Genomic DNA, 13,012 nt, shown 5'->3' on the forward strand with positions numbered 1-13,012 from the left:
AAGATTTCTCTTCATCCCTTTTCGCTCTTAATTCCTGTAACCCTTTGATCTCTTCTTCTATTTCCCTTTTCTCCTGTTCTATCTTTGCCCTGTCTTCTTCTATTACCTTCCGTAGTTCCTCCTGCTCCTTTTCGTGATTCTTTCTTTCCTCCTCAGTATCCCAGACTTTAATTTCTCCATTTAGATCCACTCTTCCTGTTATCATCGGACACTGCTTAAGGGTTTCTTTCTCATAATAGGGAGGAGGTTTTTCTACGTCTTTCAGGTCTGGGTATAGAGCCGAAGCCAGCTCCCTGTTATGCTTTTCCTTTTCTTTATCAGACTGCTCGTTTCGTTTCTCAGTGTCTTTTTCACTTGCTATTAATATACTTCCCGTCTTTCTTAACCTTTTTCCCTCCATCCTAAAGAGTTTTAACACTTCCATTTCTTGTTCCCTTTTTTTCTTTCTTTTCTTAGATTTATCTTTGGGTTTGTGATTTTTAATTAGTGCTTCCATTTCCTCACATAAGCTTACATCAAACGTTCCTTCTCTTGGCCATTTCGTGACCAGTTTTTTAGTTCTTTTTTCCCATTTTTCTGAAATTTCCACGATCTTACCTTGACACACCGGGAATTTTCTGCTCAATATTTCTACTGCTGTTCCTTTCTCCGTCATGTTGTCAAAGTTGCTGGTGAACGCAGCAGGCGAGGCAGCATCTCTAGGAAGAGGTACAGTCGACGTTTCAGGCCGAGACCCTTCATCAGGACTAACTGAAGAAAGAGTTACTAAGAGGAGAATCTCTTCTCTTCTCTTACTAACTCTTCCTTCAGTTAGTCCTGACGAAGGGTCTCGGCCTGAAACGTCGACTGTACCTCTTCCTAGAGATGCTGCCTGGCCTGCTGCGTTCACCAGCAGCTTTGATGTGTGTTGCTTGAATTTCCAGCAGCTGCAGAATTCCTGTTGTTTTCTGTCATGTTGTTCTCTTTTTCCTTTTTCTATTATGGTATTTTTAGAATCTCACGACTTGTCTATTTAATAATACTATTTCTCTAAATCTATTTCTATGCCTAGCCTTATGGTTTATCTCACCAGCATCTGAATTATCTATTAAACTATCTTTATCTCTTATTATGTTCTGCCCGTGCAGACCCCTACTTAGGGCGGTATCCACAGAACCTTTTCCTTTTACACCTCGCCTATGCAGACCCTTACACTTCTTAAGGTGGTATTCACGAGGATTTTTAATTCTCCTTCCCTGCCTGTTCTGACCTTCGTTTTGTGCAAAGCGGTATCCACAGGGACTTACCAACACCACGTGGAATTTTCTTACTTACTATTACTTTATTCGTACTTACCCCCACTGCCGTGCTCTTGATTAATCCTCTGAGCCTCCTTTTATCCCCAATCCTGCCAGATTCTTTGGATCGGAGAGACTCTTCGGCAGTTGCTTCACACTTCTGTGTCCCCAAGACCCCCCAAAACCAACAGAATTCTTAGTCCGAATTATCGCAAAAAGCGCTCACCTTTTTTCTTTGGGTGCACCCTTAATTCTGTTAGCCCCGTGAGGGTCCCCGAGGGACTGGGAAGCGTCCCAATCTGCCGTTCCCTTCCTCGTGGGTCTCTATCCGATCCTGTTCGTGACGCCAATTTTGTTGTGGTTTCTCGTTTCTCACAAACGACAAGGAGATGCAGAAAACTCGTCAAGATGTTTTAAACTTTAATTTGCAAATCGAAGCTGAGACAATCAGAAAACTAGTAGCTGACTGCCTGTCGAGGCTTGTATACAGCATTTTTTTATAGCAATTTCCTATCTTAGCTACATTATCATTTTCAGTCGGCCTGTGATTACATATCATCAATATATCCGCTCTCGACTTTCCACTATTGTCTTACTCCCCAACTTAATTATGTCCTAGTTTACATTTTAGACCCTATGGCTTCTTATCCCTAACCACAGTTATTTCTTAATTAGTCTTGCGTTGACACATATTTCATCACCTTACTCGCCACCGTTATCTTTCTACTTGGTTTCATTCTAGTTCTCTTCATGAATTAATAGTGAACAGGTCAAAAGTCATGGCTACATAGTGAATACCTTCTATTGAGCTAGCAGTGGTTACATAGTAAATATAGAAAATACAATGTGTGCATTTGAGTAAATACTGTTGAGTAAATACTGTAATACATAGAAAATACAATGCATGCGTTTGCATTTTCCAATATGAGCTATTTAACTGTTGCGGCTAGGGATGATACCTACCTGTTCCTCCAGATGAGACTGGGCTTGTCAGCATGAGATTATCTGCCTCACTGCTTCCGTAACTTCACTGAGAATAGATTCTGTTGCCTGTTGCTTGTCCCCTACCTGTCCAGTGAACCTCAGGGCCAATGTCAACTGCTCTCTCTCTCTGCTGCTTCCATCTTTGTGTGGTTGAGACTGGCTGTCACTACGTTTGGATATGGCTCAAGTATGGAGTGAGAGACACTAAGCAACACACACTTTTGCTGGAGCATTTTGCTGGAGGAACTCATCAGGCCAGGCAGCAACTATGGAAAAATGTACAGTTGACATTTCGGGCCAAGGAGCCGAAGCTGAGTAGTAGATTTGAACCATATCCTCCTGCCACACTACTAGGGTTAGGGTTGCTCTTGTCCTCACCTACCACCCCCCCGCCATCCTCTGCATCCAGCACATAATTCTCCAAAATTTACGCCACCTCCGAATGGATCCCACCACAAAGCACATCTTTCCATCCCCCCCACTTTCTCCTTTCCGCAGGAATTGCTCCCTACGTGACTCTCTCCCCACTGATCTCACTCCTGGCACTTGTTCCGCTTGCAAGGATAAGTGCAACACCTGCCTTCACTACCATTCAGTGCCCCAGGTGATGCAACACTTCACCTGTGAGTCTGTTAGGGTCATAGACTGTGTTCAGTGCTCCCAGTGTGGCCTCTTGTATATCATTGAGACCCAAAGTAGATTGAGAGACCACTTCACCAAGCACTTAAACTCTGTCCGCCAGAACAAGCGGGATCTCCCAGTGGTCACCCGTTTTAATTCCACTTCCCATTCCCATTCCAATATGTCCATCCATGGCCTCCTCCACTGTCAGGATAAAGCCACCATTAGGTTGGAAGTACAACACCTTATATTCTGTTTGGGTAGCCTCCAAACTGATGGCATGAACATCGATTTCTCAAACTTCCAGTAATGCACCCCCTTCATCATTTCTCTTCCCCTTGTTCTTTTCTCATGTTATCTCCTTACCTGCCCCTCCGCCTCCCTCTAGTGCTTTCTTTTTTTTCCTTTCTTCCATGGCCTACTGTCTCTTTCACCAATCAACTTCCTTGCTTTTGGCTTCGTCCCTCTCTCTCCAAGTTTCACCTATTGCCTGGTGTTTCTCTCTCTCCTTTCCCCACCTTTCAAATCCACTTCTCAGTTCTTTTTTCTCCAGTCCTGCTGAAGGGTCCCAACCCAAAACATCGACTGCACTTTGTTTCCATAGATGCTGCCTGGCGTACTGAGTTCCTCCAGCATTTTGTGTGTGTTGCTCGGATTTCCAGCATCTGCATATTTTCTCTTGTTTCAAGAGACACTGAAGCGGGTTGATAGTTCACAGACTTTAATACGAACAGAGTTAGAGGGAAAAGAAAACAATAAACGCCAGGCCAAACAGGGCAGTAATTAAAACTGTCAAATGGAAAACAAAGCCAACACTGTGGCTGAAATGAATGACTAAATAAAAAACGAATACCGCTGGTCTTCAGAGTCAGTTGACTCGACAGTCCAATTTCCCAGGCAAGGCTGAATGCAAGCAGGCAGCGAAACATTGCTGTGCTTTGTTCAAGTCTTGACAAGCGCTACGATACAAGGAATGGAGTTAAATACCATCACAATGAAATAATAATCAGCTGACATGTGCATATTCACGAGCGCAATTGCCATATCTGCTACGCTGCCAAATCTGTGACTGTGACAGTTTGTACAGCTCACACTTCTATGCTACTGATGTAAAGAGGGGTGTGAGTGGTACGAGCTCTCTTGAAGTTTGTAACGGTATCCTTTGCCTTGTTGACATTGAGGTTAAATAATTCTGGCATCAATATTTAAACTGACTTTAGCTTTGGGTGAGGTTACAGAAGATTGAACGATAGCTGATGTTGCTCACTTGTTCAAGAAAGACTCTAACAAAAAGGCCAGGGAGTTACAGGCTGGTGAGCCTGACATCAATCATGGTTAAATAATTGGAAGCTGTTTGAAAGGGTATTTTATATAAGTATTTGGATGACAGGGCCTGATTAAATGATATTGTCTTAGCTTTATGCATGATTGGACCCATCTCATTAACCAATATTATAGTTATTAATGAGGTTACAAAGAACTTTGATGAAGGAAAGGCATTTGACGTTATCTGCATTATAAATCCTTTGACATGGGAGGCTGGTTCACAAGATTAGATTGTGTTAGGACACTGGTCTATTCTGGAATTGACCAGCAGAGCAGACACAGTTCCCTAAAAGTTTTGCTTAGAACTGATTGGACTCTCTTGTTATCAATCATTGACTGCACATGTTCCCAATTAACACCTGCATACTTAAACCCTACTTCCTCTACCTGAATTTGTTCAGCCTTAAAGTGGGATCTTGTAAGTAGTGTGAGCCTCTGGTATATATATATATTTTTTTTTTTTTTTGTCTTTTCTATTTTTTTTAAAGTGTCTGCTTATTGCATTCTATTTCTGGATTTTATTTATACATTCAAGATCTTGGATTACTGAATTTGTGTTTGGGTAACTGCATTTTTGAGTTGGACTGGTTGCCTGGTTTTTGCCATTTGGCTAAAAGAAAGTAAAACTGGCTTTTGAATCTGTATACCTTGATGATCTTGGGTCATGATGAGTGGCCCAAAATGCCAACTCTTTATTTGTGACCAGCTTTGTTTCTCCAGCATTTTGTGTGTGTTACTCTAGATTTTCAGCATCTGCAGGATCTCTTGTATTTATGGAATAGTATGTAAGCCTGCCTTTCAGGAGAAAACAAAGTTGTCACAGGGTTTTGGTCTTCTGTTTGTAAACTGTACATTATGGGCATGTTATGTTTGTGCTGGAATGTGTGGCTATATTGTAAGTTGCCTACAGCACATCCCTAAGCTGTGTTGGTTGTTAATGCAAATAATACATTTTACTGTAACATTCCAGTGATAAATGAATCTAAATTTCTGGGTGAGTGCTTCTTTTGAGCATCTTTCAAGTAATGCCATAGTATCTTCAGGCATGCTTTTCAGCAGGTAAATTGATTCTCAATTCAAAGTATAGATCTAAATGCATGAAAGGATTCTTGGGAGAGAGTGTGAATTTGATAAATTGTAGATGCTAGAAATGTATGTAAAAACAGAAAATGCTGGAAACACTCTTATGAATTTGTGTGAAAAGAGAAATGGTTAATGTTTTACCTGTTGAGACCCTTCATCAGAACTAGGAAAGAGTAAATGTGTTTCTTTACATTAGCAAAAAAGATGTAGGAAGAATAGATAAAACTAGAATATCTCTTGTAGAATAAAACCAAATGAACTAATGTAGTAGAAGATGGTGGCGTGACGGCAGAGTGTGCGGCCACTAAGGTGGTGATGTCTATTAGCTGTCAAGTAGGGGACTATGCACAATTCTGATTTGATGGGGATGGATGTGAGAGTACAGAGGAACATCTGGAAAACTTCCGAAATGCCCGCTTCGCTGCTGCTGCTACTACTGTGCGGTAACCGGGATCTCCAGAGCAGAAGGCACTGAAATCCTCGGCTTTGCTTGTTTCAGCGGCTGGGGCGAGGTCGAAGGTGCTCAGTGGAGGAGGGTGCTCAGGAGGTTGTATCAGAGAGGCTGGTCAGAAGCTCAAAGTTTTTGGACAGATGGACTCAGTGTTGGCTATAGTCAGCTGCTTCCAAGGCATTGGCAAGTTGATGGTGCCAGGAGGTTTATGGCAGGGAGCTTCTCCCTTTTGCTGCCTGCTATCGGGGACTCAGGGGTTGATCGACTCGGGGACTTTGAGACTTTATTTACCATGCCCATGGTTTGTTCTTCATCAAATTATGGTATTGCTCTGCACTGCTGTAACTGTATGTTATAATGATGTGGTTCTGTCAGTGTTAGTCTTTGGTATGTCCTGTTTTCTGTGATATCACTCCGGAGAATCATTGTATCATTTCCTAATGCATGTATGCACTTCTAAATGGCAATAAAAGAGGACAGTGTTCTCATAATCTAATCAGTAAAGCAGTTAGAATCAGATTATTCTCTTGAAGGTCTTTTCCTTTCCTATTTTCTATGTCAAATGCACCATGATCACTGAATCACATTCTGAAGATATTTTTTCAGCTTATTACCTGGACAGGTATTCATGTAGTCTCAATCTTGCTCTGCATAGTTCAATATTTTTATTTAATATCAAAGAATGTATACAATATATAAACTGAAATTCTTGCTCCACAGACATCCACGGAAACTGAAGGGTACCCCAAAGAATGAGTGGCAGTGAAAAAAATGTTAGAAGCCCAAAACCCCCTCTACCCCCTATGCACAAGCAGCAGCAAGTATCAATCATCTCTCTCCCTCTCTTCCACTTAGTCCACGAAAAATCATTAGCACTCACCACCCACCAAGCAAGCAATAGCAAAAACCCCAAGAGAGACCATGATCTGTGGTATGATGAGATCTAATCATTCACCTGACAACTTGACAGGCTTTCTCTCTCCCTAGTAAAGGGGCAGGGAGGTGTAACACAGCAAGAGGTGAGATAAACAAAACAAAACAAAAAAAGCTCTGATTCCAATGTTGCTTCCCCCCCCCCCCCAGGTACTCTAATTCAATTGTTGACAGCAAACTTTCCCCACCATCGAGAGAGTAATTCACTGGGTACAGAGATCTCTGACAGATGATCTGCTTTGTGGCAGGAGGGAGAGAGCAGCCCTCTGGTGAAAATGATATTGTATCTGTTAAATAGGGGCTGTGGACAATTCTGATTTGATGGAGACAGGTGTAAAAGCACAGAAGAACATCTGGAGAAATTTCTGAAATGCAGGTTTGCTGCTGTTACTGCGCGATCAAGAATCTTTTGGTGGGAAGGCCTCAAAATTCCCAGCTTTGCCTGCTGTTGACAATTGAAATTGAGATCGAATCATTCGGATCGAGATGGTGCTCGGTACTGTCTGTCGGAGAGCTGATCGGAGGCTTGAAGCTTTTGACGACTCAGAGTTGGACTGTGGTCAGGCATGGCAGGGAGAGTTTCTCTTCCTTCTCCCATCTGCGTGAGATGTGGGATATTTGAGAGACTTTGAACCTTTTACTGTGCTCATGGACTGTTCTTCATCAAGTTATGTTGCACTGTTGTAACTATGTTATAATTATGTGGTTTTGTTAGTTTTTTCAGTCTTGGTCTGTCCTGTGCTTTGATATCACACCAAAGGAAATATTGTATTTTTTTAATGCATGCATTACTAAATGACAATAAAAGAGGACTGCATGTCTTCATAATCTAATGTGGTAACTGGAATGTCCGGAGCAGAAGGCCCCAAATCCTCAGCTTTGCTTGTTTCAGTGGCCGGGGCGAGGCCGAAGGTGCTCGGCAGAGGATGGCACTCAGGAGGCTGTATCGGAGGGGCTGGTCGGAGGCTCAAAGTTTTCAGATGGACAGACTCTGTGTCGGCTGTGATCGGCTGCTTCCAAGGCATTGGCAAGTTGACAGTACCTGGAGATTTATGGCAGGGAGTTTCTCCCTTTTGCCACCTGTTATCGGGGACTCTGGAGTCGACTGACTTGGGGACTTTAAGACTTTTTTATGGTTTGTTCTTCATCAAATTATGGTATTACTTTGCACTGCTGTAACTATGTTATTATGTGGTTCTGTCAGTGTTAGTCTTTAGTTTGTCCTGTTGTGAGATCACTCTGGAGAAACATTGTATCATTTCTTAATGCATGTACGCATTTCTAAGTGACAATAAGAGGACGGAATGTTCTCATAATCTAATGTAAACAATGACAAGTTCACTATTTTAAAGGTGGGTCTCATCACAGCTGCAAGAATTATATTGCAAAACTGGAAAAAACCCAGATGTCCTGCTGTGTAGGAATAGACTGGAGCAATGATTAAGATTTCTTCATATGAACACATGTTGGGAAGAATTAACAGTGAGGGAAAAGTGCAAGATGTGTGGGATCAATTTTGGTTGTATGTTAATTTAAACTTAGAACTTTCTGTTTCTAAGTTTTACTTGTTTTCCTGTCATGGGATGGCTGTGTAAATATGCTGTACTGTATCTGCTCTATGATATGCTGCTTTGTAAAATAAGAATAAATAATAAACATTTGAATTACCAAAAAAAACATGGTGGAAGGAACTTCATGATTTGGGGATGCTTTGCTGCCTGAGGGCCTGGACAGCTTACAATTGTTGAGGAACAATGAATTCAAAATTGTATCAAGACATTATACGGAGAATCTCAGGGTGGTAGTCTGTCACCTGAAGCTTAATAGAAGTTGGATAATGCAACAAGACAATGATCTGAAAGACAAGAGTAAAAAGAAAATTGATGTTTTGAAATGGCTGAGTCAAAGTACTCACATTAAACCTATAGAAATGTTGTGGAAGGACCTGAACCATGCAGATCATGCAAGGAAGCCCACCAATATTTGAGAGTTGAAACAGTTTTGTAAGGAAGAATGGCACAAAGGAATAGAGTAAAGGAAATTACTGTGGTATGAGAAAGGAATTGACCAAAGTAAATTGGAAGGGATGACAGCAGAGCTGCAATGGTGTTTCTAGGAAAAATGAGGAAGGTGCAAGATAAATATTCCAAAAATGAAGAAATACTCAAATGGCAATCATGGCTACCAACAGAAGTCATAGCTAATGTAAAGTAAAAAGGGGCATACAACAAAGCAAAAATTAGTGGGATGATGGGATTGGGAAGCTTTTAAAACCCTACAGAGCAACTAAAAGAATCATTAGGAAGGAAAAGATGAAATATGAAAGCAAGCTAGCAAACAATATCAAAGTAGATAGTAAAAACTTTTTAAAGTACAGCCTTCTCTGTGGAAGATGCCAGAGTATGCCCAATGCTGTAGTGTGAAGGAAGAGAAGTGAGTGCAGTTACTATTACAAGTGAGTAATAGTAAAAAGCTGAAAGACCTAAAGGCACAAGTCACTCGGACCAGAGGGACTGCACCCTAGGTTTCTGAAAGGGGTAGCCTTAGATTGTGGTAGCATTAGTAATGATCTTTCAAAGATCATTGAATTCTGGCATGATGTCAGAGGACTGGAAAATTGCAAATGTCACTCCACTCTTTAAGAAAGGAGGAAGGCAGCAGAAAGGAAATTATGGACCAGTTGGCCTAACCTCAGTGGTTGGGAAGATGTTAGTCAATTGTTAAGGATGAGGTGATAGGATAAAGTCAGCAGGGAAAATCCTGCCTGATGTACCTTTAGGAATTCTTTGAAAAGATTACAAGTAGGATAGAGAAAGGATGTTGTATACTTGGACTTTCAGAAGGCCTTTGAAAAGGTGCCACGCATGAGGCTGCTTACCAAGTTAAGAGCCCATAACATTACAGGGAAGTTATTAGCATGGTTAGAGCATTGGCTGATTGTCAGGAGGAATAAAAGGATCCTTTGCTGGTTGGCAGCCAAGAAACTAGTGTTCTGCAGGGGTCAGTGTTGGGACAATTTTTATGCTGTATATCAATGACTTGGTTCCAAGTTTGCAGGTGATATGAAGATCGGTGGAGGGGCAGGTAGTGTTGAGGAAACAGGCTGCAGAAGGAATTGGACAGATTAGGAGAATGGGCAAGAGTGGCAAATGAAATACAATGTTGGAAAATGCATGGACCTGCACTTGTTAGTAGAAATAAATGAGCAGACTATTTTCTAAATGGGGGGGGGGGTGAAATCCAAAAATCAGAGATGAAAAAGGACTTTTGGAGTCCTTGTACAGAACAGCCTAAAGGTTACCTTGCAGGTAGAGTCAGTGGTGAAGAAGGCAAATGCCATGTTAGCATTCATTTCAAGATGTCTAGAATACAAGAGTAAGGATGTGATTCTGAGGGTTTATAAGACCCTGGTGAGGCCACACCTTGAGTATTGTGAACAGTTTTTGGGCTCCTTATCTAAGAAAAAATGTGCTGGCACTGGAGAGGGTTCAGAGGAGGTTCACAAGGATGATTCTGGGAATGAAAGGATTATCATACAAGGAATGGTTGATAGCTCTGGGTCTGTACTCACTAGAATTTAAAAGGATGAGGGGGGCTCTCATTGAAACTTTGCAAATGTTTGAAGGCCTAGGCAGAGTAGATGTGGAAAGGATATTTCCCAGAGGGGAGTCTAGAACAAGAAGGCATAGCCTCAGGATAGAGGGGTATCCATTTTAAAACAGAGATGCAAAGAAATTTCTTTAGCCGGAGGTGGTGAATTTCTGGAATTATTATCACAGGCAACAGTGGAGGCCAGGTCGTTGGGTGTATTAAGGCAGAGCTTGCCAGGTTGTTGATTGGACATGATGTCAAAGGTTATGGGGAGAAGACCAGGGAGTGGGGTTGAGGAGGGGGAAAAAATCAGCAATGATTGAATGGCAGAGCAAAGTCTAAGCTAAATGGCCTAATTTTACTTCGATGTCTGATTGCCTTGTGATCTAAAATTTTTCCAAGCTGATGTGCAGGATGTTTTTTAAACTTATTCATTTATGGGATGTGGGCATTGACAGCTAAGCCAGCATTTATTGCCCATCCCTACTTGCCCTTGAGAAGGTGGTGATGAGCTACCTTCTTGAACTGCTGCAGTCCCTGAGGTGTAGGTACACCCACAGTACTGTTTGGAAGGGATTTTGACCCAGTGACAAGGAAGGAATGGCAATGTGTTTCCAAGTCAGGATGGTGATTGACTTGGAGGGGGATTTCCAAGTGGTGGTGGTCCCAGGTATCTGCTGTTCTTGTCCTTCTGGATCAACAGTTACTAGAAACATTTGGTTAAATTTATTACTGTACAAGGGTGGTCATACCAGTTACTGAAAGCAAAGGTTCACATACTTTTTCAACAAATACATGTCATATTGGATCATTTTTCTCAATAAATGAGTGAACAAGTATAATTTTTTGTATTATTTAATTGGGTTCTCTTTATCTAGTTTTAGGACTTGTGTGAAGATCTGATTACATTTTAGGTCATTTATGCAGAAATAAAGAAAATTCTGCAGGGTTCACAAATTTTCTAGCACCACTTAACATGACTTAAATGATTTTTATATTTGCATAACTTGCTACTAACAAATGACTATTTTAATGTTTATGTAGGAATGAAGAGAAAGAAATGATGATGAAGCAAAGGATGATAGAAATTACAAAGGTTCAGCAGAAAAAGAAAAGGGAAGAAGAATATACAAAATGTGAGAGAGAAGAGATGGCAGCGCTTGTGTATAAGAAGTGGCTGGTAAGGTTTTGGAGTATACTTAAAAAGGACTTAGGAGAATTTTGAAACTTCTATTCGGTGTATTTGTTTAAATAATTGAAAACCAAGATTAAGCTTGTGGATCTGAATCAATTTGAATCTGTTATTAATAATTAGTACCCACAGTGTATGTTTATAATGTTGATTCATCTAATGCTCATGGCAAAAATCATGATCCTAATATTTAGTGAAAAATGTCTTATTAATTGTAAAGAAACATTTCCATTGATATTGCCTTCATGATCCCAAGCACCTGTAAGCCAATTATGTGCTTTGCTGCAGTGAGTTTCTGCCTAATGTCAAAGCAGCCAGGTTGATTAATATTGGCCTTAAGATACATTGATTGCATAAGTACTCATGACATACCAAATCATCACTGGTGCAGCCAATTGCTTTTAGAAGTTCAAAGGTTCAACTTAACGTCAGTGAAACGTATGCATCCTGAAATGCTTTTTCTTCGCAAACATACATGTGTACGGGGTTTCTTCTTTATGTTAAATTTAAAATGGCTTGTTATGTTAATCTTTTAAACTGCTGTGTATGTGGATTAAAATGGCTTCTATGTTGTGTTAAATGCTGAGAAAGACTCTAACTAGAAATTTTCTTTGGCTAATGGTACCTCTGCTATCTGTATTAACCAATGCGTGTCCATGTTATTCTTTCTTGGGGTGATATGCTGTCTCATCTGACTGGGAACCAGGGGCTTTTGGCGGGGAGTCGGAGGAGAGACCGTGAGGACAATGGACGTGCGGGAAAGCTCGGGTCCATCACTCCGGGTGGTCCCGAAGAGGGTCCTGAGCTCCAACGTGTGCATGAAGAAATTGAACTTTAAGTCTGGTGCCTTTTCCATTCCCTTTTTCTGTATTGAACATATTAATTTCATAGACTTAGTAATATCTATGAAGTGTACTTGGTAAAACATACTGTGTGTGCTGGCTGATGATTAATGTTTGAAACTGATTTCAGTGGCAGTGGTACAGCAACTGACACAACCGGGAGCGTCCAGGTGGCAGCAGACGGGATTTCCCTTAGATATATACAAGCCAATATAGCTGCGAGTTACACATGGAAACAGAAGTGCTCCAAAGAATGAAAAACAGTTAAACATGAAAACCCCAAAGTGTCCCCAACTCCCCACTTCTCCACAGAAGTGAGCAGCAATCCCCTCCCTGCCGCCCCCCCCCCCCCCCACCGGCCAAAAAAAAAGCAAGCATCACTACTGCCACCAAGCACTCAAACATGAGCAAAACAATAGCAAAGACACAAACTTGCAGTTACCACAAAGACTTCACGTTTCATCCGGCATTCAACATACCACAGGTTCTTTCTCTCTGTAGTAAGAAAAAGGGGAGTGTCTCCATTTTCCCAGCAAGTGGGGAGATGTAACAACAACTCGCTGGTTTACAATGTTAAAAGTCTGTTTTTCCAAGCTCTGTGCCCAAAGATCGCAGAGATCCCGGGGCTTTGGGCCCACAGCAGTAGATTTTCCAACTCCCCTGACAACACACAGGTCACATAATTCCCCTGGAGTCACATAATCAGTTAAAT

At 41.4% G+C, this 13,012-nt stretch overlaps 1 protein-coding gene across 14 annotated transcripts in view; it reads left to right on the top strand.

The window, feature by feature from the left end:
* LOC140195221 (uncharacterized) overlaps window positions 1–13,012 on the top strand; it is a 276,914-nt gene that overhangs the window by 228,154 nt on the left and 35,748 nt on the right. For 11 of the 14 annotated variants that reach the window (XM_072253206.1, XM_072253213.1, XM_072253214.1 and 8 more), the window contains 2 exons: window positions 11,311–11,446; window positions 12,165–12,301. In XM_072253206.1, the coding sequence (XP_072109307.1) occupies window positions 11,311–11,446; window positions 12,165–12,296 (268 nt within the window). In that variant the 3' untranslated portion in view covers window positions 12,297–12,301. The remainder of the gene's footprint in view (window positions 1–11,310; window positions 11,447–12,164; window positions 12,302–13,012) is intronic. The other 3 variants (XM_072253210.1, XM_072253212.1, XM_072253204.1) reach the window with 2 other exon arrangements.

This window comes from Mobula birostris, chromosome 3 (genome assembly GCF_030028105.1).
Source record: "Mobula birostris isolate sMobBir1 chromosome 3, sMobBir1.hap1, whole genome shotgun sequence".
In the NCBI taxonomy this organism is placed as follows: domain Eukaryota; kingdom Metazoa; phylum Chordata; class Chondrichthyes; order Myliobatiformes; family Myliobatidae; genus Mobula; species Mobula birostris.